The following is a 26,500-nucleotide window of genomic DNA, read 5'->3' on the forward strand; positions in this document are numbered from 1 at the left end:
GAAACCAAATGGTAGTATCCATTATCGATAAAATTTAAATCTATAAAAATAGATGATGAAATTTTTAATACAAATGTGTATGGAAAAAGATAAATTGTTATAAACAAATTAATGTTTTAGTTACTGCATTATTTTAGTTATTAATGTTGTATCGATGAAGCAGGTGCAGTCTTCGTAAGTACTCATTGTCTTTTTAAATGAATTGATAACTTGAACGATCAGAACTCATGCAGATATAGACACTGGTGATATATCTGATCATGCGTAATCCCTCTTTGAAGAAAATGTTGATGAGTCCAGCTATGTGCTCAGAAAGAAGAGTACCAAGTTGTAGAGGTATAAGTAGTCCTCCTGTAAAAACAAAGGTTCACACTTGCATACATCATAAACATCTGTTTGAACCTTTTTGATGGAATGTTGTAAAAATCTGATGAAACAACATGATGATTGCTGTAATTTTAGGGTTCCACCCTTAAAGTGCCTATACTAGATGTTATGACTCAGGTAAGTGTGAGTGTACTATAAGGATTATTAGAATATAGCTATGCAATAAAATACAGACTATATATAATTTACTAAATGGTTGATGAGAGACTCAAGTGACAAAATTATACCTTTTTACATCGGCTCTAAAAATAGCTGTTAGAAATGTCATTATTTTACAATGAATTGGATCGCACTACTCCAACAGACGCCATACTTTTGTAATACATCAATATGCAAACACAACTTTCCTCGAAGCAGATAATTTTAACAATACTGTTTAGCTTTCTACAAAGTTGCAGGTTTTAAAAGATTAATGATAAATGTTCAATCAACAATATGAAGGCATCTACCAATGATCAGCCACCTACCACGGTAAACACAGAGTTACGGTTTCTGCTTCGCACAGCCAGAACTGAACCATAAACGTCTACCAATTGTTCAGTATTTCCCTTTTCCATGGCGCTGTAGGCTGCTACAAAAACGACTGCTTTTCTCCCACTTTCTCTACAATTAGAGAAACCTTTGATCTGGCTGAAGCTGTGACAATGAGACTTTGATACAATATTTTTTTATTGTGAATTTAGAAACAATACAGTTAGGCAGCTGGATCATATTTCTGAGATGTGCCAGTTTCACGTTTGTTCATTTTATGTAAATTTAAGACTGATATAAGCTAAGAGCATTGTCAAGGTCTTTATTTAGATGTGTAAATGATGGTTGCTTAAATCTTATTAGTTTCATATTTTGAGTCAGTTATTACTTACGAGTCCATCACACATATCTTTCCTTCTGTGTCATGTGGAACCTGTCTTTCAACAGCACTTAGGTAGTAGAGCAAGGAACTGTAGTCCGGCAGACCTTTCACTTCTCCGTCAGCCCAAACTTTGATCTTCATGAAGAGAACTGGTTGACTCTGTAATTTCAATTCAACTTCTAGGTTACTCTAGATGACGCTGCCTAAGTTTTTACTGTTTAAAAAACCTTATACTTTATACATCAAAAATTACATTGACTTGACTTGAATTGTTTTAGAATATGTCTGCACAGTAGATGATTATTTTTAGTGTAAAAATACTATTGCTAGCCAGAGTTTTTTAAATATGAGAGGTTAACCAGCTGTGTATGATTATGATCTAATAAAACATTTCATTCAATAATGTGTTTATTTCTATAATTATTGATCCATGAAAAAGTAATAGAAGTACAGACTAAGAGACTCACATTCACAGTTATATTGATTACTTCTATCATCTGATTGCACCTTGAATTAACTCTGTCAACAAGTATTTTGCCAAAGGAGACAGAGGTTTCATCAGAATGAGGAAAGAATCCACTCATCTGCTGCAAAAAATTGTTTGCTAGAATAAAAGAGCTAGTCACACAATAAACTGCATCACGGTTATATACAGTTAAACAATAATCAAACATCTATAAAAATATATATCTGTAGAGGCAGCAAAAGGCAACTTCGAGGCCATTTCCTAGTTGATCACATAGTTTCTCTATATTCAAGCCTAGTTTAACTGTAATACATGTACTAACTTATCTAGTTATAAGCACCAGCAACTTAGTAATCTCTATAAATATGTATTATAAATGATAAATGAGCAGATAAGCTGGTGGTAGTGTCAACCATTACCTGGGAGTCCAGAATGACAATGATTTGAATATTCTTAGATATTGTCATTTCCCAGAATGCCTCAGACTGATAATCTTCTATTGCTTGTCCCCCAATAAACTGGTCTCTTTTTCTGTAACTCTATATAAATAAGACGTGCTCAGGAATATCATAAAAAGAATAAAAGTTGGAAGGTAGTAGAAATTGTGAATACCCTTAAATAATTTGTTTGAAGAGTTTGTCACAGCCATCTATATTGCATACGAGTCTGACTGTGCATAAACAAGTCTTTTCCACTGAAACCTTGTCTTTAGGTTCTCATTTATTTCGCTTTTCTGGAAATGTATAAATTGGCAGGTTACTTTGTTTAAATAAGCTTAAAGGTTTTAGCACAGTCATCGGTGTTCAGCATATTGACTGTGTGACTGCAGACATGTTTTTACAGACAGTGCACCCTCAGTATACAATTTTAATCTGTTCCAGGTTTGGCATCATTAGTGAAAAAATTGTACTGAGAGGTATAGAAACTATAGTAGTTATATAATGCATACATCCCTTGGTAAAATTCATCAACATTTTATATAAATACTGTACATATTAAAAGTTAGTATTAAAATAGTGGGCTAACCTTGGTACCTATTGTACCCTACAGTAACTTTAGTATATTTAGTATACTTATTGGTTATGATTTGCATTAAAGTGTAACGTTACAATGTGCTATATACAGTACGTATTGTAGAGTTCATACCTTCAACACAGGGATACGTATAATATAAACTTTAAAGTCACTTTAAATAAGTTTAGCTTACTAAACTAAATTTTATCATTTATTAGTTTCTGGCTTCATTTCCAATACGATTTTAGCCACCCTTATTAGACCCATTTTCAACCTAATTTGGCAAAAAAGCCCCGAACGATACTGCTTTTGTAATGAAATGGATTTTTGTTAGCAGGTTAAAAGAAGTTGTCTGATCATGACTCTCCGTTTGACGTGATTGCAACTCTAACTTGTCTACTGGTTTTAAAGGAAAAATATTACTGTTTTACGCACGAGAATTGCTGAACTGAAGAAAATCGTTTATCGAAACTTTTTCAACCATTGGAAAAATGTTTTCGGCGAACAGCATTTCGGCGTCTTTTTTATTTCGAAGTACGTAATAAGCACACCAACTGCCAAATTTTATTCTGAGTGAAAGTTTTGTTGAATTTGTACGGTGAAATAAAACTAGCATGGTGAAGTGAAAAAATCATCAAGTTCCACTTTGTAAGGTGAAAAAACTGTATATCAGGGTAATCGTATCCTGAGGGTGCTCTTTTAATAGCCTTTTAAACTAGCTTTTGCATAAGCTAAAACATGTCTCATCTGTTTTAAAGATTAAAAGGAAAGTTGCAATTGACTTGAAAATTGCTGGTAGCACTCGCTAACAGATAAAATGAAGCATAAGGATTGTAAAACACAATATCATATCTACCAGTCAGAAAGCATATGTATATGTTACAGGTTGCTCTTTATGTGAGGAAATTTGTACCGTAAAGTAGCAAGATTTCTTTTTCTAAAGACATGAAAGAGAATTATTTGATTAGATCTTTTGTTTACCATTTGTTTAGCATATCATAGTGGTATGCAAAGTGACCAAATATGGTAAATAATATATGTTAATTATGTTTAAGAATATGCTGTTTATTCTTGTGAAAAATTCACCATTGTCACATACTACTTCTACATTCCCTTCTCAAAGGTCCTTATGACATGATAAGCAAATGTATGTAACTGTTTAAAGGTTGCTGGAGCATAAGCTAATAGCATTACTCCTACCACGTTATAGCTCATCGAGTATGAACTAGGTCTATAGAAAAGTACAATTAATTTTTCTTTTTCAAATAATTTTAACCAGTCAGTTGCATAAACTTTAAAATGAATAGATGCGTAAAAAAGCTTGAAGCCAATTTTCAAGCTGCTAAATCGATAAAAAGTAAATTATGGGTCTGAACGTTTTACCGTGTGTAAGATTCATACTTGTACCATCGGCAATATATATTGTGAAACTAATGACAAATAATTTTAGCTCAACTACTGATCAATGGTATATTTTATTTGTAACCTACGCTTTGCTAACAAATTTATGTAGCTACTGCTCTATGTCATATCTTCTGTTATTGTGTGTTTGAGTTTGAATAATTTATACTTCGGCAAAGTAAGTTTTTAATATTTGTGCACATATAGTTTTGGATGCAAAAGTAATGTCATTCATAGACTTTGTGTTAACTTATTCTAAACAAAGTACATGTGCACATTACAAATTATGAGACAAGATGAATTGATTTTTGATATTCGGTTGTTGCATTACCAAAACCATTAGGAAAAAAAACATTGCTGATGCATGTATGGCCTGTTTTCCAAACGTTGACATCATATAGCACGCTCCGAAGCCCAAGCATTATATTGCTATAAATCAATGTTAAAAAACTTCATTTCTTTGAGATGGCCTTGTAATTAATTCTCAGAATGAGTGCTTCATTTTGTCTCACATATCATTATAAGTTCATATCAACATAATATATCAGAACACTCACATCAAGGAAGTAAAATCCATCGAGCATTGCTGCAGAGTCAGTCCAACTATCTAAAACCATTAATACTAAACTTAACAAATTGATATTAAGAAGCAGTAGTATTGGTATGTTTGTAACAAAGGAAGTACGTAATGAGCCAATTACCGTAATTAGTAGGTAGAAACTTTGACTAAAGTCAAAATGAAGGTAAAGCAGGTCATGTCTGATGCAAAAATCTTAGAACATTAGTTATAGATTAGTGATTGATTCTTAAAAGCAGCTTCAAACTGAAGTGATAGCATTTACAAATATTTACCAAAAACTGAATATGTTTGCGTTAACCAACAAATAAAAAAATAAAAATAACACTCTTACCTTTTGTATGCTGTCTGCGTTGGTCAGTTACCATCTCTATTTTCTGCATAAAAATAGAGATTATAAAAAAAAACTCCTAGATCATGCACAGAGATTATACATACGCAGTATATCCATGACTATCATAGCAAGAGCAAAGTACTTCAAAGGTTGGTTCCTAAAGATTTAGATTTCTACTGTTGTATGTTTAACTCAGTAGATCTTGAATGGTATGAGCTAATGCTTAACTGCTGCAAAGGCTCTTGATGAGAATATTGAATAAATTAATTAAAACTCAACCTTATACTCATTGAGATTTGAAGTCTTTTCTGTTTCTAGTTTTCTTTTGAGAGCTTTTCTCTCACAGACGTAAGCTTCAGATTGGATGGCTTCGTTCAAAGCCTCATAAACGAGACTATACTCTGTCTACAACCATTGAATGATATATTCAAACAGATAAGTAGAAATGTGGGGATGCTATCAGCAGTTTTCTTGAACATTAAAAAAGTGCAAACTAATTGTTATACCTTGAACCGCTCATTTCATGGAAAAACTAATAAAACCTTAAACAAGATGAGCTGAATTAATAATTATTTACTAATGAGCTATTTTAAAAGCTATATTAATTTTATAAATTTCCTAATCATTTTAAATGGATTAAATTGTTTTGAAGATTTCATGTACAGTAGCACCTAAAATGTGTTATTCTGTGTTAATACAATAAAGACTTTAATACTAAACTGATAACTTAATAAACAAACTTATTAAAAAGTATAATGCTCCAAGAGTAAATGCTAAAATGATGACCTAAAGAATTTCAAATGAGTTTATTTTGAAGATTTGAAACGCAGTAGTGGTGAGGAAGATTGTAAATTTTACTGTTTATATACATGAATGCAATTATAACTCGCAATTTTATATACTTAGCCTAATAGCTATATATGTTACTGTTATGTTGAACTGAAAGTAATTTATTATTGACTATAAACACAACAAAGTATGATAAGTCTAATGAAACAGTATACTCATCTAACACCATATCACATAGATTTATATCACATATCACATACATGTAAATACCTCTACAAACCGTTTTACTGACTTGATGTTTATTGTTGGCATAACATAAACCTTTTGCACAAACTTTTTACATGGCATATGTTTGACTGTTCACACTTCAGGTTAGATATTTTAGTAATAAGCAGCTCACTAAGAAGGCTTGGTTGTAGTTCTGCAGGTGATAAACTTTCTGAGTATTTGCAATATGTGAGCATTGAAGGTCAAAACTAAATGTTAAAATACAAATTACAATGTTTTATTCTAAATAAACTTTAGTTACCTCTGTTTTTATCAGCTGTGGTCTTCTTTCTCTCATTCCTTTAACACATTCCATAACATTTACAGTACCGGTTGTTTCAGCTTCTTCTAGCAAAATACTGAGCCCGATAAAAACTCCTGACATCTCTTCTCCACCGCTAAATATGTCAGAAATAGCATTGTTACAACTACAAGTATATTTTGTTAACCACTCAAAAACTGTTATAGTTGAAATTTTTAAGTGGAAACAAGCTTCAGCACATTGTAACAAATTAACTTTTATGTAGTCTCATATAAATCTTAAACATGCGTGATGTGACATGGCTTTTAGTGTTTTGAATTGAGTTGTATAAATCGATCAGCTGAATCCATACATTACTGCGCAATAAAGTCATCCAACTTTACTGATAGAAACAGATAAGTTTCATGTGTTAAAAGCAAGGTACATTATATTGCCTAAAGTATCATTAAGTATGGATAGCTGCTTTATGGTAGGAGAAAAAGCAGCCATAATACTAAGAAGGCAATGAAACTTGTACTCTAATGTGTCACTTTTGTACCTGCTGTGGACAAGGATTGGACTTCCATGACCACTATAGAGACACCTCACTTTTCTAACAAACTCTACAAATGAGTTCATCTCTACTGCAGAGTTCAGCTCATCTCTAGGTGGAAATTCAAACTGTCTCACAGTGAAAGTTTCCTGCTCCTACAACATAAGACAGGTACAGTGAAACTCGGATAATTCGCCCTCGGATATATCGAACACATGGTTAACTTGAATGGATTTGCTTGGTCCGTTCCCACGCGATGATAAATGGCTTTAGATAACTCGACCGAAACTCCGTTAACTCGAACAGATTTTTGCCAAACGGCTATCGAGACGGTTGTTACTATCGCTTTAGAATATCACTTTATTCTAAGCCATAGAGATAAACATTGACTTTTAGTAGTTCTTAGGCCTCGTTATTACCAACATCGGCAAATATTTTCATTAACGACTTTTCTAAAGGTTTGCAAAAATCAAATTTTACCAAACATCCGCTTAGCGATAAGCCCTCCGAATGCAAGAAAAGCGAGGTAAAATTTGGATAACTTTAAAGTAATATCGGCAAAATTGATAATGGGTTTTAATAGTAAAGCAGTTTTGTAATAACTGACTTACTGCGAAATTGATCTTGGTTAAAACGCTCGGTAGAAAAACACAAATGTATTTTTTCTGAGCGTTTTAACCACGATCAAGTTTTGCCAATTTTAATCTGAGAACGTCCTGGCAGTCACATCACCTAAAGCAACAAACAAATCTCAAGTGTTAAAAAATATCTATACTTTCTGATTAAAAATATTTAAAACTTCACACGAGAGACCCTTTAACTTGCAACAAGCAATCTATGCTTTTGATTGATATATAGTTTGTATACAGTATGTACATGTATCTACTGATGAATACGTGCACTTATGACTGTCTTGATAAGTTGAACGCTCTTATAACTCAAACAATTTTGCTCGGTCCCTTGAAGTTTGAGTTATCCGTGTTTTACTGTATTTTGAATATGATCATTGATTCAGTTAGATAGCTGCATGCTTAGTCTTGTTTATTTGGTAATTGAAATGAACAGACCATATAATGCCACAACTTATTATGTTACTCATCAACTGGTGAACAACACTGACTAAATGTAAAATGTGCAATGGCTATAAAAGCTACGATAATAGATTTTTAGTACATCTAGTGGAATATGTAAAATAACTACAAACTCGTGCTACATATGTGTCAAGACAGAAATATCACCGAATGTGGCAAACTATACTCATTATTTAATTGAAATGCTTTATAAAAGCAATACAACTGAAAAATATCATGGCCAGAGGAGAAGTTGTGTAAATACCTTGTAAATCTTCAGTGTCCTTACAACATATCGAGACTTCTGCTCCATAGCAAGTAAAACGACCTTGAAGTTTTGGAAGTTCACTGAAGAGCCTAGTGTCTCAGGGCAGTAAGAAAAAGATGAAGTCTGTAATAGTGTAACAGTATTTTAACATAAGTGCGCCATGATGATCATGCAAACACTTTTAAAGCACATTTATAAAAGCATATTTAATGACGAACTGTAACAAAGATTATTTTTACTTGACTACAATTACTAAACAACCTGTTAGTAAATTCCTATTCACGTCATGATCTAAATGCAACCTTTGACTGAACACAGCCTACCAAACCAGCATATATAAGACTGCCTGTTTGTAATGATTGACTTTTATACATAATCAGCTTTCAGTAACTCATACATAATCAAGTACAAAATCATGCAATATCCATTATGAACAATGTATACTGACACAAAATATGGATATAGATTGAGACCCAAAAGGTTTTGTGTGCAATTGTAATCGCGATGCTTCCACAGTGTGACAAGCCTGGGAACAAAAGTATGTACATGTAGAAGAAATTTGTATATACTACAGATTATTGCAGCATTATCTTGTTTATGAAATGCACTCTTGTTTATGAACAGTGTTTTGTAAACAGTTTTCACTTACTATCACACTGTACCTTCTAGAAAGCTCTTTGTTTTTACGTTATTGCTGTCCACATAAACATAATTACCTTTAGGGCATCCTCAGGACTATAAACAGTTATGACAGCACTAGGTTTCTCTTGCCATACCATTCACAAAAAATCATTGCTCGTTGCCTGAGTTGGTCCTGTTGATAGAAATAACATTACATCCTATACATAGAATAGTGAAATAGTCTTCTTACAATAGGATGAACTTTCTAAGAATGATTTCTTGACTATAATAATTCTCTCTTATGAAATTCTGTCAAAACTAATGAATTCTGTCGACTAACGAAAATCACTTGGTTTAAAGCTAATAAAAGCTACATGTATGTTAAAACAAAGATTCTCTATTAAAATTGAAAACATCACTACTACAATATACATAAACAAATAGCTGGTTTTCAGATATTTTCTTTCTGAAAAGTTCTTAGAAGTCAAAAAGAGTCAAATAGTTTTTGCTATGTATCTTCTATTCATAAATGTTTAATAACTGTTGTATTGCTATAATTTAGTGGTTAGTGGTCACCTATGACCTTTTTAGATAGTTCAAGGTTTTAGCTTTATGAAAACATGTTGCATTAACAAAAATTAAACAATTTTAACTCCTCTTTAGAAGTTGCTAAAAACTGCTGGTTTAATAGAAGTGCTGGTAGTACTGCAAATGAGTTATTTTTACTAGAATGCTTTTTCTAAGGTTAGGAAACCAGACATATTACTTTGTTAATATATCTGGTTTCCTAGTCGTAGAAAAATAGTCTAAAGTCCGTATAAAGAGTTGAATGCAATGAAAAACCATTTAAATTAAATAAATGAGTATTGCTATAATACTTTAACTGATGTTATTAGTTTGTCAAAACCAAAACAAATTTCTGGAGTCCTGTATTCATTTTTATTAAGAACTATTCATAATATACATCAACATGCACTATTATAGCAAGAGTTACTTTCTCATGTGTCTCTATCTTACCTCGAGATGCAATGTAAGTGTTTTCTTTGTTCATTCCCTACAAAGTTATGATTTACTTGGTAAAACAAAATTTATCACACAAATACGCCATCAGAACATTTATTTTACATTCAAATGCATTTAAAAAGTCTTCAAGGTGGTTACTTATAGCATTCAATGCATCATTTAGCTGCACTTTAACAGCTTGCTATGCTTACCATGTAAAGGCTCACACGAGTCTAATAGTGAGCTATCAAGGTTCTGGTTACTTAAGAAAGGCTACGTACTTTGAGCATGGTTGCATCAGCGTAGTGGGCATAACTCTCATCTTTCTTCTTGCTGTTTGGCTCATCCGTTAATCTCAGAAGTGTCACAGCATTCTTCTCTAAGCTTTTCAGATTCTTGAAAGAATATACTTGTAAGGTTTTCAAGTGTGTTCAGAGACTAGAAATCCATTATGTCTTTAAAGTAAATATTATATTAAATAAAATTCTAACATGAATCACACATAAATGTTTGAACTGTAAACAATTATAACTGACTTTGAACTGTTCAGAGATGGCTGCTCGATTGTTTTTCGTAAACTCAGAAAGATATGTAGATAATATAGCACAGGTTTGTTTGCTGGTCTGTTTGCATTCTCCAGCATCAAGTCCTTGATATACAGTTGAAGAGTCTTCATCTCTGGTTTTAACCTCATCGTAAAGGTCAATGTCCTCATAAACTTCTGAAGTCTGGCTTATGGCAACTTCTTGGTTGACACCCTTGATATTTGACATTTTAATATACCCTGGGCCGCTTGCCGCTGAAAACACATATTTTTTTAACAAATTTAGCAAGTGCATTAGAGTGTTGATTGCAAATAAATTCATTCAATTGCTAGAATCACGCATATATAAGATTAAAGATTGGTGTTTTGTCATAAGAAAAGCCTGAATATACGTACATGATTACATATGATTAGAGTTATCATTGACTTCCTACAGCAGTCTATCTGAAAACTTAGTGAATAATTAGACTATATGGACTATGGATAAATAGACTCTTTTTATCAGATGCCATACATATCATATAACTTGTGACAGAGAAAGTTTATTGTGCACTGATCAGTCATTTGGGAAGACTCCTATATGTTATGCTACTAACCGAAACCTAAGAGTGTTATGTATCACAACTGTCAAATATGCGTGTGTCAATACTTGCTTTGTAACTTCTTATAACTATTTTATTTGTGGTGTTGCAGTATTGTAAAGGCTGCTGTGCAACCCTTTCCTTCTCTGCACTCAAACAACTAGCCACTTTAAGTTGTAATGAATGAATATATTAAATCAATAAAATAACAAAATACAACATAGTATAAAACACAAAGTAATCTAACAGTCCCATAGCATCTCAGTTGTATGTCGTTTCAAGAATTTTTTATAACTTAAGGCTTGCCCCTCTGACTCAGGTAAAGCCAGATGGTTACCTTTCTTTTGGAAGGCCTTGGACATGTTAGTTTGTAACTCTGTTTGATTAGGTTAAGTCAAGTTTTGACCGGCAGATTGTGGCACTAGTATGGGTCAAGGCTTGATTGGCATCCACCACACTGTAGTCTATTAGAGGTCATGGAGGCTCTTAGACTAGTAGAATGCTGGGTGGTAGCAAAAGCTGGGCCCACAAAAATGTTGACGATGCCAAAATTCCAGCAATCGAATATTTAATGCAGCAAATCTCAGCTCGCTTGGCTCATGTTGGTATCTGTGACAACATCTGTTGTTGCCTTGGCAGCGTCCATTCAAAAATTGCGATTATTTGTTGTCAGACTCTCATTTGTTCTCGCATTCGCACCACCACAACATTTTTTCTGTATGCTGGGGGATCTGGCTACAAATTTTAGCTCAGCGCCTCCTCTCTTGTTAATGTTATTGACCAAGGCTACCTTTTCTTTCCCTCGTCAACATGGTACTCTTGCTGGTTTTTTGCGTAGCCAGCTTTTGGCGGGCAATGAATATATTTGCAAGGCAGTACTCAAACTTCAGTCCTGGAAAAGCTGTGGCTTATAGCTGTGGTACACTACATCTCCATAAAATCCGCTCTCATACTTCTCATGGTGTTGAGTTGTTTGGTTTCTACTCACAGGTTGCCATGTGCAGGGCATGCAAAAATTACAAACTGTTAGATGAAGTGGAGAAACCCATCAGATTTCTTGTAAAATAGCCTCAAACTCAGCCTTTAGCTTATTTTTCTTTTAGAGCTGCTGCCATGTAGTACACGTCTTTTTTGAGATGTACCGTTCTAAGCGAAGCACTTTTTCTTTTTGGCTGGTTGGACATCTATATTTTGGACAGCAAAGGCTTTCACCAAAAAAACTTTCTTTTAACAGCTTCCTGCAAGCCAGTCCTCAGTAACAGACACACCTCTAGTATTTACATCAGTCTCTGCCGTGACCCAACAGTATGTACCCCTAGTATATACATCAGTCTCTGCAGTGACCTGGAAGATCTGACAAGTGTCTTTTGTCACTCGACCCACTCCCCTTGGTGCGGGGGCGAGTGACTAGACAAGCTTTCTGCTAGAATCTTTAAAAGCTACAGTAGTTCTGCCACCCAACTAGTCATAGTCTTTATATAGGTCTAAGCCCAATGACTCTACTGAAGGCGGTGAACCAGCTCAATTGGTTTGCTTGGTACCAAATTACTGCTCTTTGTAGGGCATGCAAGTAAAGCTGGAGGTTTGAATGTCAACCAGATGAGACTTGACTAGAACATCTTTTTGCTGGTTTTAAAGCAGTACTCTAAAAAGTGTTAGTCAGCCTAGTCACAACATCCCTCATCTTCAATTTTTCTTACAAGCTCTATGTTTCTAGGTAGTTACCTTACTGCCTCAGACAAGTATTCTAATTTTGCCATGTTTTGGTACATGGCACCAGTTTGTTTGTCTAAGTTTAGAAAGTGCTCCAACTTATCCTCCTCAATAACGCATGGGTTCATAGCTGATTTAGCATTTTCTGAAAAAAAGTCATTAAGCTCACCGTGCCGGAATTCCATATTGCTGTTTATATATGCAGAGCAGAAAAATGTTAATCGTGATGTATAGCGAGTTTATACCAGTTGTTCGTTGCGTGTGATAAAAAGGATATTCTGAAAAATGGCCATTTGGTTTGGCACTGTTCTGACGCAATCGTAACATGCCACCATAATCATATGAGATTGACTAGTGCAATGTCAAAGCATGTTCAATCTCTGTAGTGTTCTGACTTTCATGTCAAGTTGGCTGGTTTCGTTTTTGTAGTATGGCCCCTATAAAATATTTTTCAAAACGTTTTGCTTTTTTCACCAAAATAACCAGCCACTTTGAGTTGAATAAATGAATACATTTAATCAATATAATAATAATGTATGGCATAGAACATGACACAACATAATGTAAGGTTCTTGTTTGAGCTCTCCCTCAGTCGCGTGTCAACAAAGTTTCTGCGATTCCTTTTATAATTTTAGGCTCGCCACTCCGGCTTGGGTAAGGCAGGCTGGCTGACTTTCCTCCAGCCAACATTAGGCCGATTGGTCTTTTTTTATTAAGTTAAGCGAAGTCATGGTCGACCGGCATCTGTGGCACTGTTTTGAATCAAGGGCCAGCTAGCTTCTGCCACAGTATGAATATTTAAAAACACTTTTCTATCCTTATTGATAGTATATTTTCTTTGTTTGCTGTTTTTCTATTTAATTGCAGACTTGATTCATAATGCTTTTTATGCAAGTTGCTTGCAGATTTTATAATTAGGTTAGTCATTAACCATAAGATTTATCTTTTACCCTAGTAAGTAATCTCCGCTAGCTCTTCCATTTGATGATGGTATTTAAAAAGATATAGTTGTCAGGCTTTGCTGCTGACTTGTATAGTTTGTTATACATTACGATGTTCATCACTGGAGTGCGATGTTAAAAGATAACAACTCAAAAAGTGCTGACAGAAAAATCTGATATTCTTTAAATATTATATAAGTTTTTACTGCAAAACAAAAAGAGATGAAACTTCAAAAATAGGAGTAAAAACTAGCGTTGGCTCCGTCAGAAACCATTAATCAGAAATGTAAAGATTTGGAAAGAAAAAGTGTGAGCAAAAATGCACTAATGAAACAATTTAGTAAAGATTTGGGTTGTTTTCAGTTTGACATTAGTTTTCCATTAAATGAACATAACGATTTGGCTAAGATAGTTTCAACTAGTTATTTAACTAAAACTATGTAAAGGAAGCCTGCTGATCAATATCTTGGCCAGACACTTAGTGATCCAGATGGCCACAGCTTTACGTAGATGGCAAAAAATTGGTTTACTCCTACAGAGCTGACAGAAGAGGTTTGTCCTCACTGGGCTAAAAAAAGAGCGCCTGTCGGCAAGAAGAGCAACCGGCCAAGCACTTGCCGGAAAGATCGATAGGCTTCCGGCAAAAGTTTGACAGGGTAAAAGCTTTAAACAAAAGTGATTATGCCCAAGGAGAACAGATCAAGGGAATACCTCAATGTGGAACAGTTGTGTACTTATTGCATGCTCTACGCTGTACAAATATATTTAACAAAATGTGTTGTCTTTCTACATAAATGAGCGGTGGGTACTAAGTATAGAAGTACAGGCTCTCTGCAGATTTTTTACTTTCGAAGCAGCAGTTGTATCTTTTGTATTCTAGTTCTACCCAAGCCATCAAACTCTTGGGTATTTTCTCACAACTGTCTTACAAGTGGCAGAAAGAACAAAACTCAGAGAGACCGAGTGACAAAGAGTGAGACACCAGGCTTACTAACGGAGACTGAGCTGTATTAAAAGTTGCAGCCTAAAATTATGCATGACAAATGAGTATGTAGTAGAAATGCAGAAGAAGCTGGAGGTCATACGCAGCAAATTCTGACAGGCACCGATGAAAACCGGTCACAAGTGCCAAAAAAGCCACTCTTCTATGTCCCTAGCGGCTGATTCCAAGTGATACACAAAACAAGAAAGTGAGGAGTCAGCCGTAAACTGCAAGCCCAATGTGTAGGACCATACTAGATTACTAAAGACTGGCCCAGTCACACATCAAGTCGAGCAGCAGGGCCAGTCATCTGTACTGTGTTAAGACTGGCTGAAGCGCTACCATGCATACCCAAAAGAGTTCGGCTGAGCCCTGGCTACATAACATGAAAAGAGTTAGACCGGCGCAAAGGATCACAAGACTTCAGCCAGAGGGAATGATCAAGTTCGCACTTTTGAAGCTGGATGTCCGGGATCCTTTAGAGCAATTTCACAAGCCAGAAACACAGAGAGAAAAATTGGCAGCGCTTGCTCTGAGGGAAATGAAATACTGAGGGAAAAGGCTACAAAGTTCTAGGTCAATCGGTCTGGTTCTAAATTGCCGAGTAAAGACACTCCGAAGATTCTTTACAGCCTGTCGTTGAACACAAGATGTTAATCGGAATGAAGCTCAATACATACAGAATTTTATAACTTCGCATTAGGTTGCTATGGTAAAACATTTTTGAATAGATGCAAACTGAGATAGAAAAAATTTAGTAGACAAGGAGAACCACATTGATCACACAAAATGCATCACACAAATGTGATCACACATTGATCACAAGCGAAATGAAAGTTAAAGAAAAACATCAATTAATGATAAACATATAATTTAAATAAGAAAAAACAATAATAATAATAATCTAATAATAGAGATAAGAACATTACTTAGTCAACAGTTGAGCAGCCAATCCCACAGGGTAACAAGAGGGTAAATATTGACCGATATGGCACACCGTTGAATTAAGCAACAACCAACTCTCAAACACAAAAGAGAGCTCATCACCTTGTCATAGACATCATAGTTCAAAACTGTTTTGTAATGTCACACATTGACGTATTCCACGGTTATTAAAATCAGTAAAAATATGGACTTACTTGCAGAAGAGTCTCTAAACTGATTTGGCCTGACATCCTTTGCCTGCTGCTCATCAGTTTGGAGTATCATCAAATTATCTTGCTTCTGAAAAAGAGTGAAATTGCATTAATTTTTTTGCATAACAGGATTAAAAAAAGACTACTTGTTACTCTGGTAAAGCTGATCATGGCTAATATGAGACATAACTTTTAAGTTTCATCTCAAAGTAATTGTATAAACTTGAGAAAGCTGTATGGTAGACACAACAGCAGTCTGTTTATGTTAATAACAACTGCTTCATATGCTATTGCATTATCTTGAACCCTGTTTTCCACCTCATCTTGTAAGTAGCTGTCTTTGGAGGCTCCTGAAGGCTGACATATATCATACTTATGAGTGTCAACTTCAGTTATTGACAACTTAGTATACTCATCACTGCTCGGAGCTACAAGCACACAAAGTTACAACTGTTATCTATAACTTTATAGTTGTTCATAATAAATTGACTCTGTTGGTACAGTCTACATGTAGACAACACTGAAGATTTATGTAGCACTTTTTAAAAGCATGCACTTATGTCTAGATGTACATTATATGGTTAGAATTAGTTTGACTTCCTAAAAAGAGAAAAGAAACTGATTCCGAAGAAAAGTCTATTAAAGGCCAGTGTGAACAACTTTTGGAAAGTAGCTTTAAAAATAAAAAGAGTCTTAGACAGGGAGAAATGACTAGCTAATTAACTTGTTAAGGGAACATTTATAAGTCTAGTCATGTGTTGAATGGTGGAAAACTTACCCCTATACTTGTAGCAATGCGGGAAAAAAGACTTTAAGCACTGGTTTCATTCTGTAAGTTGCCAAACAAAGTGGCTCGAAAATTCTGACAGGGTTTGGTTTGTGTATCGAATCATAAAATTTATCTTTCAGCCTAACATGTAATCTCAGCTCTTTCCTTTGGTGGTAATATATAGAAAGAATTAGTTGTCAGGCTTTGTTGCTGACTTGTATAGTTTGCTAGACATTACGGTACTTATCACTGGACTGTGGTTTCAAAAACTGACTACTCTAGAACTATTACAGTCTATCGAAAGCTATTTAATTTTATGAAAAACGAGTATAGCAGAGCGATAGACAGCAATACCGAGTAACACATTAAAATTATAAGTGATATTTTAAGCGTGCTCTACAGACTTCAAAATTTGGTTGTTCAATTGATCAACTTAAAAGCTCCCAAAAGCCAGCGGTCAAAGCACACAAGGTCATTTATATCTCCACCAAGTATAAGTGACTTGATAAAATCAATCAGTTGGTGAAGTTTAGGTACATGCTAACCACACTACAGATTATTAACTAGGTGATGCATCAAGAAAATTCTTTGATTAGAACAGCACCAAATGGTTGTTGAATACTACTATACTAGAAAAATGGTAACAATCATTGAAAATCTTTGCTCATATAGATTTGTACAGTTCACACGCCTGCACCAGGGTCACCAAATCTAATTCAAAATTGGGTAAATACGCAAAGTTTGATTGACAGAGAGCATTACACAAGTGCTAAGCATGAGAAGTTAGAAAATAATTCTAATAAAAATTATAAATAAAAGTAAGAAATCTTAATAGCAGAGAGAGAAAGAAAAAGGGTAAAGATAACGTGAAAAATCAGACAGTAGCATTACTGTGCGAGGTTGTACATGTAACAAGAAGTTTATGAATAACTGATATGTCACATCACTAAATCAAACATGAGCAAGCTCAGCAGCTCTGTATGTATTTAAATTACTTCAGAATCAAGAGCCAGTTCTAAGTTTAAGATGAAAAGTAACTTAAGATAAGCTGATAAGCAGAGCTGTGTTCAGACCGGTGATGACTTAAATACTTGAATACTTAATGCTTATGTCAAATTTCATTTGTAGGGATTCAAGTGAGTTTTCTTTTCAATTGATTTGAACAAATGCACAAGTGATACGGAATTTCATTTAAAAAGATAAGTGATTTTGGTTTTGAACTTGACAAAGACCAAATTATTAACAAACATTTTCCCATGCAATCTTTTGTTAGATAATTGACAAGTTATAAAACAGAAGTATACCTTTATGTTATCCCGAGCAGCTTAGCTCTTGTAAAATAACCAACGGAAGCAGTCTGATAAATAGCATGCTTAAAAACCAACCTAATGTTAGTTAGAAAGCTCTGTCAATGATATCATTAATCAGTGCATATTTCTGCGGAAATTCGATCACACAATGATAGGAAAATTGCATCTCCCAATTTAAGCGTTTCATGCCTTTACCCTTTGCTGCTTTGAACATTTTTGTCATTTTTTATAAAAACTTTAGTTAATTTGTGGTTACACCTAGTTTATGCAATAATAATAATACAAGCAATAATAGTAATATAAAAATACTTTATTAAATATTAATAATGGAAGTACCCTCAGAATATACCTAATCATTATAACTAATGAAATGCGAACTATTATTATGGTTCTATTATGTTAATATATTATATTGTTATACTATTATAATGCTTTTGGGTCAATCTATCTAAAACGATGGAATCACATATATACATATGATATAGTTATTCATACTGACAACTTAGGTGATCTTTAGGTGATCTTACCCTTTGCTAATTTGAACATTTTTGTCATTTTTTATAAGGAATTTTAGTTAGTTTATGATCTACAGCTAGTTTATGCAATAATAATAATAATAGAAGGAATAATAGTAATAGAAAAATACTTTATTAAATAATAATAATGAAATTACTCTCAGAATATACCTAATCATTATAACTAAGGACATGCAAGTTATTATTATGGTACTATTATATTAATATATTATATTATATATTATGTTATTATACTATTATAGTGCTTTAGGGTCCTTATATTTAAAACGGTGGAATCACATATATACATATGATATAGTTAATCATACTGACAACATAAAATAAATAAATAAAAAGTTATAAATTGTTTCTCACTCTTCACAATCTAACATCCAATGCATTATTTTTTATAAAAGTGGTTTTCAGAACAACTTTATAAAACAAGACTTCAAAGTTTAACTACAAGCAACCACTTTTTTCACTGCGATATAAATCAAATTAATTTGAACATTTTAAAGTAGTTTTATGCCAAATGTTCGTCTAATAAAAAATCTAAATAAATTTTTTTTTTAATTAAAAGCGGATTCAAAATGTGTCAAAGACAAAGTTCTTTCATATCTTGTTTCTAAAGTGTAATGGCATAAAGTGATCGATAAAAATAAAATATAACTATTTTTTTAATGTCATGTAATTTCGTTTTTTGATTGTTTTTAAAAATCTATGTTTTACATACTTTTGTTCTTATACCAAAAAACACATGAACCATACTACACACCTCCATAGATGAGAATATAGGTGCATAGTATGTTTCACATAACATATTAAACACCTCTATAGATGAAAGGCAATTAAAAAAATACTGAATTGTTCAGCTGCTATATATATATAAAGTTATACTCATTTATTGTTCATTTGTTCAAATGAACAAATTATTGTGTATTTGAAAAAAGGAGGGGAATTTTGGCAGCTTACCATATTTTATTGAATATCTGTTTTGCTCCTTAATCGTTTTTGTGCCGAACAAGCATTTCCAAATCATGCTTTGTGGTTTAAGAGTTGAGCTGTGGGCATCAGGCAACCAATTTATTTCATTTTTAGATATCATTTGACATGCAAATATGATTTGCTGTTAATCAAATGAGTTTGTAACAGATTTAATTTTTGATTAAATTCCAAGGTCATTAGGATACAGCTCTGCTAATGAAAGGATTCATTCAACACATTGGGGCAGCAGTCAAGAAATGCTTTATAATATCATACCTTAAAATGTGCAAAATATGAAACATGAAAGATATGGAAATATAAACTTACTTGCTGTAATATTCTTAAGCCATTTCTTGTTAACTCTTTTGGCCTCTTTCGTATCTTTTTGTGTCATCTGAGGAATATCTTTGGGCTGAAAACATATGATAATGTATTGCTTTACAGAGTTATAAAACTACATCATATGTTGATAAAACTGTTCAATTTAACTTTACAACAAAAAAGAACCACAACTCTCAAAGATTCTCTTTTGCAATAATACTAAACTTTGTTTATTTATCAACCTAATGTTTAGATACAATATAGTATTGAACACTCAAACGCTAGGAGGCGACCCAATATATACCTAAATACTTACTAGTGGGTCATCATCAAGAGCCTGTTCAGAGTCTACTACATCACCTTGGTGACGAGCTATGGGGACTTCATAGAGAAGAATAGAAGTTGCATTTGAAGCTTCTGCATCAAGATTGGCATGGAGAGTGTTGTTGGTTTCGGAAGGAACGAGTGACTCTCCTGCTTGCTCCTCTACAGATACATGAAGAGATGCCTTATCTCAACTATGTGTCCAGACAACATCAGATTAAAATGGTACACTTGGTATGTTAAGTCTAGTCAAGTGCATCTTGATATATAATTGGTTAGTGAGCAGCTGACAATGACTCATTATGTTTTCTCTGAAGCTTTGTGATGGGGAAACTCTATCTAGCCTTTTCTTTAAGTAACAAAGCATCTTTTATAATTTAGAAATATATTTAAATGATCGGTTTTACCAACCGTTCATATAAGGCCTTGATTAAGCCTAAGCTGAAATTATAAATTATTTCTCTATCTTCACAATCTAAATGCATCGTTTCCTATAAGAGTGGCTTTCATTACAAGTTAAGAAAACAAGACTTTAGAGTTTAACTAAAAGCAACCAATGCTGCAAAATAAATCCTACAAGTCTACCCGTAAATGAATAGTGTTCCTAAAGATTTCACATTAAAGACAGCTAGTCAGTCTAAAGATGTGCATAGCAGTGTTTGATAGGTGTTTATTGTGCTGTGTAAAACACATAACAATATTATTGCCTAGATTTCAGAAAACACACACATTAAAATTAGGCTCAACTTTTTGTACAACTTTGTACTATTCCCTACAATGACTAGACAATAAATTTCAACGTTATACCATTGAGAGTTATGATAGTTTTACACAAACAGTATATGGAATCAGGTAGCTGACTATGTTTGATGACATGATCTGTTACTGTTAAATGATTACTGTTCAAAGTTTTTGAGATTGCATTAGCCAAAAAGCTTACTGGCTGGTTTTGAGTCACAGCTTAGCTGTAACCAACTACTGTATGTAATATGTAATGGTTAGAAACTCCAAAACTCTGCAGAAAGATTTCAAGCAATGACTCATTTTATTGGGTGAATGATCAAGTGATGTTTTACAGTGTAAAATGAAATAAAGCTGGCCTTGCCTGTTTAGTTGTCAGCAATCTAACCCGCGATGCTGGTTGTATCCCACTTCATGGTTAGCGAGTACGAGTACCTGACCTGACCAACCTGTTCAGTGTACGCTGATAATGTTTTATTAGAATTGTTTTCTGAAAATCCTCTGGTTGATAGAGTTATCATCAAGCTGATCACCCATCATTAAAAGAGCGCATAGAGAATTACTCTAAGTTTATTAATACTTGTAGGCCTAAACCAATGCTTATCACATATCTGGATACACCAATAGGCATTTCCAAATATTTTACAACATTTACCCTTGCAATATGCATGCAGAGAATCTAAAAGCATCTGCCCATTAAAACTGTAAGCTGTATACTTATGAACTGCCAAAGCATTAGTATTTAAGAAGTATTTGACTTTTCAGACAAAGTTCATAAAAAATAGCAAGTACTTACGAGTGGTTGAGCTCATTTCCAAGTAAGCTCGTTGAGTATCCACTGCTCTTTCATTGTTTTTTCTATTTTAAAACAGGTAGGTGTTACCAACTTGTAAATTTGAATGGTTGTAAGACACAAGTCAATTAAAAATAACAAAGCTTGCCTTTTCTGTTAAAGAGATCTTAGACCTGCCAATGTATTAATGCACCCAAATACATCTACTTAATTTTTTTGATTTTTTCGACATAGAAGACATAAAATGACATGATACTAGTTAGAGGAAAAACATGTGTATAGAAGTTTCTAGAAAATTCTGTCAATGATAGCTGGCTAAAAGCAAGCAACTTTTCACCTATGCAAAGCAACAGTTACAACACTGCCAGCTGCACTGTGGTATACTTTATTCATTTTAACCTGTGCATCTGATAGCCCTAACAAGTGCAACATTGCCATATTTCAAAATAAAGTTTTTGATATAAGTTTTCATCAGAGCATGCAGCCTACCTCAAGTGTCTTCGAAGGATTACGAGGGTTAGAGTGATCCCAATGATTATAAGAACAGCAAGGCCACCACCTATTCCTCCAGAGAGACCTTCACTTCTACTTTTCTTCGTAGTTTTAGCTACTAGACAGTAAAAATATATGATATACAGTAAAGACACAGATAGCATTGATATGATGTTACTATTCTACTAATTCATTATGGCTAAGACTTTAAGATACCAGGAGTTCCTAATGCAACAACAGTTACAACAGCATTTACACCATTTTTAACTAATTTTACTATATTCTGTGATATTGTATGATATATGTCTAACCCACCTGATTCTACCTTCCATTTGGGGGATGAAGCAAAATCAACCACCTCCTCAGTAACTGGCTTTAGTCCAATATAGAATGTATAGTCGCCCATGTGTAGAGGTCTGTTTACGTATCCACCATATGTCTTATTGTCTCCAACTGTGAACTTATCAGAGAGTCTACTAATGGGAAGCTCAGCTGTAATGTAGTAGTCCTCATTGGTCTCTATGTCAGCACTGCTTAGCTCCCTCTTTACCCTGGAGTTTGTCTGGACAGCTATTAACAAGTTTTCATATCCTTCTGGTGATTGGAGGTTGAGAGGTGTTGGTAGGGTTAGAGTTACTAGTGTGTCAATAACTACTGGCTCTTTTTCAGAGAAGCTCCACTTTATTGCTAAAATTATAAATGATTTTTATCCCAACTAAATATCACTGAGTTTCATACAAAAATATAAAAACTTTACCATGGTTTTGAAATGACTATAAGAACTATCAAGTTGAAGCAGAGTATGTAAATTAAATTAAGTCTGACAATAAAACCAGGCTTGTGTATCTTGAAAGCAGACCTATATAGTCTACATTAAATATGATACAATAACTTGTGATTATGCTGTAACACATCCAGTAGCAAACTCATCATTACCTCAACAAGATAATAAGACTGGCTTAACTACACAACATCAACCGGTTCAGCAGAAAGTACAACAATTTGCTTTTAATTATGAGTTAGAGAACAAACCTTTTGCTAACAGTAATAGGTTTTGGTGTTCATATCATAAAACAGTTGTAAGAAGAGCAATTGTAATGACATATTAACTTCTTGACAGGAAAAAGCAGGTAAACATTAAATATCACGAGCCATTGTCAAAGCTTGTTGTACCTATAGTCTAATCGTGCAGCTAAAAGAAGCTAGCCAACCTAATAAATTCATCGCGATGATAAATAAATTTCAGTAATAATGGTAAAAGGCATATTGCAGAAAAAAAACATTATATAGTTCTATAATACATATTGAAAAAGTATGTAGGATGTGTTTGTTGCTTAACTTGTACTTTTAGAAATTCAAGTAAAATATTTTTGTGCAAAAGAAGATAATATTGTTTTCAATATGAAGTACATAATAGATTTTACCTGCTGGTAAATTTATGTAATACTGTTTCCTATAGGAAGTACATAGTAAATTTTACCTGCTGGTTTAGTCCAAAAAACAGTATACCTAGACCACTGTCCATATCCATTTGACAAATGTGCTCTCACATGACAACTGTACTGAACTTGAGGAGATAGTGATGTGACATTTGCTGACAAGTTATTTTCAGTCACATACGAACTTGAACTATTAGCAGCAGGATTGTATGTACTGTTTCTGATGAAACATGAAATCTGTCAAATATATTAACAACCGTAAAATTAAATTTTCTAGCTGACACCTCATCTTCAAACTTTTATAAATTATGAGGTCTAGAAAAGTTGGCGTCAGGTTTAGCAAGAAACGTTGAACAAGAGTAAAGCTACATAATTCATCAGATCCTTTTTAAGTTTTTTGCAAAATAACTTTCAGTTCTTGTGACAAACAGCCAATGTAGCTGAAAGCAAACAAAATGATCATCTAGCTGAAATTGAATGACTGTTGCACCAACTTTAAAAGAGAAAAGTGAAAAGGAATGCACTCAAACATAGACAAACAAAGTTACTTTTATCTAAAATTTGTCATATTCGTTTATCAAAACTATTATTATGTTAGAGAAAATTTTTATATAAGAATACATTATATTTCTTGTGATTTATCCTAAAGCCCAATAAGCGATGATAGCGACATTATATCGAAAGATATACTGCAGCATTAAACATATACATTGTATTAAAATATGTTTTAAACTAAACTTGTAAATTTAGATAACATGTAAAACCAATAGATAAAGTAGCAATTAGCCAAAGATATTTCTATTGTTTGCTAACCTTAAAGACTTGTGAAAGAAAGAGTAGGCTCAGCAATGCGTAAGTTTTGGCATACAGTTAGTAGTATAAATACCTAGCGTAACTTACTTTTACTTACACTTAATACAGTTTAAATTAACCGAATCGATTAATTATTCACTTTCTTTGTGTTTTGTTTTTAATTTCTATCAGTCCTTCAATCTCTATTTGCACAACTGTAGTTTTAAACAAACTGTGGTGTTTCAAGTTGAACAACAATTAGAAAAGTCCAAACAAATATTCTAGCAAATTTACATCACATGTCAAAGAGGTTTCATTGAGAAAAAATTGTAAAGCAAGGCTTGATTGAATGTAAACTAGCAAGGTGGCCATTACTTGAAGTTTTACTACTGCACATTAAATTTAGCTGATCTCATACTTGTCTCTCACAGCTACCGAGATGTACTGTACAACGACCAATATGTGCAATCTAATGACTAATCAGACTACAGTAAAAGAGTTTGGCTAGCTCTGGTAAATATAAATTTTGCTCTCAACTAATAACATGGATAATGTATATCTCATCAGTGATAAAAAGATGATGCACATCAACCAAACTTGCAAAAGTTCCAAATTTTTCGTCTATCAATTCTATTTGAAATAGATTGTGTCTAGCTATAAGTCCAGTCTAAAAACACTTATGCTCATGAGAGTAAAAAATGAGATGCCATACAAAAAATGAATAATGAAAATTATTGTTTGAAAAACTGAGTAAGGCAACCCAGTCATGTTCAGATGCGCATAAGAAAGAACTACTTTGAACATATTAAACCCGTTTAAATTGAGGGCAGCGGTAGCAAGGTACACTCATAAGACAAAACTGGTGAAATTTAAATGAATTAAGACTTTTATATGCGACTTTTGAGCTAGAGTTTATAATATTAACCTGGTTTAAGACATGTAGATGGCAAGTCTAAAGGTATGAGAGTAACTTCATATAAAACATGATCAGATGAATAAATACTGAAAGACCTACATGTATGATACTGTAAATAATGGCCCTACCTCATAGCCAATGACATAAGAGTTATTCTTTGTCTGACCGGGTTTTGTCCACTCCAAAAGTACTGAGTCTGAACTTCTTAGTGTTACAGGTGCTATCACAGGTTCTGTAGAGACTAGAGAACACAAAAAATAGCAATAATAAGTCTTCATAAGTGTACAAATAAATTAAAAAAAATATTTACTAATGGAAATGTTTACAATTCTTTCCATAGTCTTTTGAATCTTTGGCTACTGAATAAAATTAAGCGGATTCTCTAATAACAAAAATACAGCAACAACTAGCAATAAATGTAGCTGCTACATAGTATGTGAATATGTTAAAATATACATATATATTATTTTCAACAGAAAAGCTTTTACTCCTTATCTAAAAATATATTTATTTAATATTTCTTGGCTGATTAAAAACAATGCGCTACCCGATAGACATTCCTAGCCAGATCTTTGTTTTGGAACCAATTCATCATTTGCACAATAACTGCATTTTCTAAAACTTTAGGATTTCTATAAAAAAATTCAATTTTACATTGACACATTTATCTATAGCTGGCGGCAAATAGGTGAAACAATGCTATTTAAAGAAATAATAAGCTATATGAAAACTGTATGCATACTAACCTATCTCTACCTGCCAGTTGGGAGATGAAGTAAAATCAACCACCTTCTCAGTAACTGGCTTTAGTCCAATATAAAATGTGTAGTCGCCCATGTGGAGTGGTCTGTTCACGTATCCACCATATGTATTATTGTCTCCAACTGTGAACTTATCAGAAAGTCTACTAACAGGAAGATGTGCTGTGATGTATGAGTCATCACGGGTCTCTATGTCAGTGCTAGTAAGTTTACTACTGATGATAGAGGACATCTGAGCAGCTATTAACAAACTCTCATATCCTGATAGTGAGTCAGGGTAAGTAACTTTTGGTAGGGTTAAGGTTACTAGCTTGTCATTAACTCTCAGTTCCTCAGAGAAACTCCACTCAACTTCTAGAACAAAAACCATGTTTACTCAAAAATAGCATTTCCTAATCTAATGTTTTCTCTATCAGTCTCTAAGAATCTTTAGGCTACAAACTATAGCACCGAAGCAGCTAATATATCTTATCAGCAGGTGCATAACTGACACAGCTAACTACAAGCTTACCTGCTGGTTTAGTCCAGAAGGTGGTAGGTCTGCCCCATTGACCATATCCCCGTGATAATACAGCCTGTACATAGCATTCATACTGTACTTGA

At 33.6% G+C, this 26,500-nt stretch overlaps 1 protein-coding gene across 1 annotated transcript; it reads right to left on the minus strand.

Moving 5' to 3' along the window:
* Positions 1–300: 300 nt before the first annotated feature.
* LOC137389911 (receptor-type tyrosine-protein phosphatase kappa-like) lies at positions 301–26,267 on the minus strand. The gene is made up of 24 exons (XM_068076088.1): positions 25,883–26,267; positions 25,265–25,377; positions 23,470–23,665; positions 22,305–22,676; positions 21,987–22,107; positions 21,093–21,205; positions 19,956–20,125; positions 19,646–19,730; positions 16,047–16,168; positions 15,744–15,828; positions 10,380–10,642; positions 10,125–10,238; positions 9,836–9,895; positions 8,218–8,343; positions 6,889–7,037; positions 6,351–6,516; positions 5,312–5,437; positions 5,033–5,075; positions 4,679–4,728; positions 2,126–2,245; positions 1,708–1,827; positions 1,251–1,399; positions 855–990; positions 301–351 (listed from the first exon to the last, which is right to left on the minus strand). Exons 1-24 carry the CDS (start codon positions 26,265–26,267, stop codon positions 301–303), a joined length of 3,435 nt encoding a protein of 1,144 aa, XP_067932189.1.
* Positions 26,268–26,500: the final 233 nt, after the last annotated feature.

The sequence above is a fragment of the Watersipora subatra genome, chromosome 1 (assembly GCF_963576615.1).
Source record: "Watersipora subatra chromosome 1, tzWatSuba1.1, whole genome shotgun sequence".
NCBI classification, from domain to species: domain Eukaryota; kingdom Metazoa; phylum Bryozoa; class Gymnolaemata; order Cheilostomatida; family Watersiporidae; genus Watersipora; species Watersipora subatra.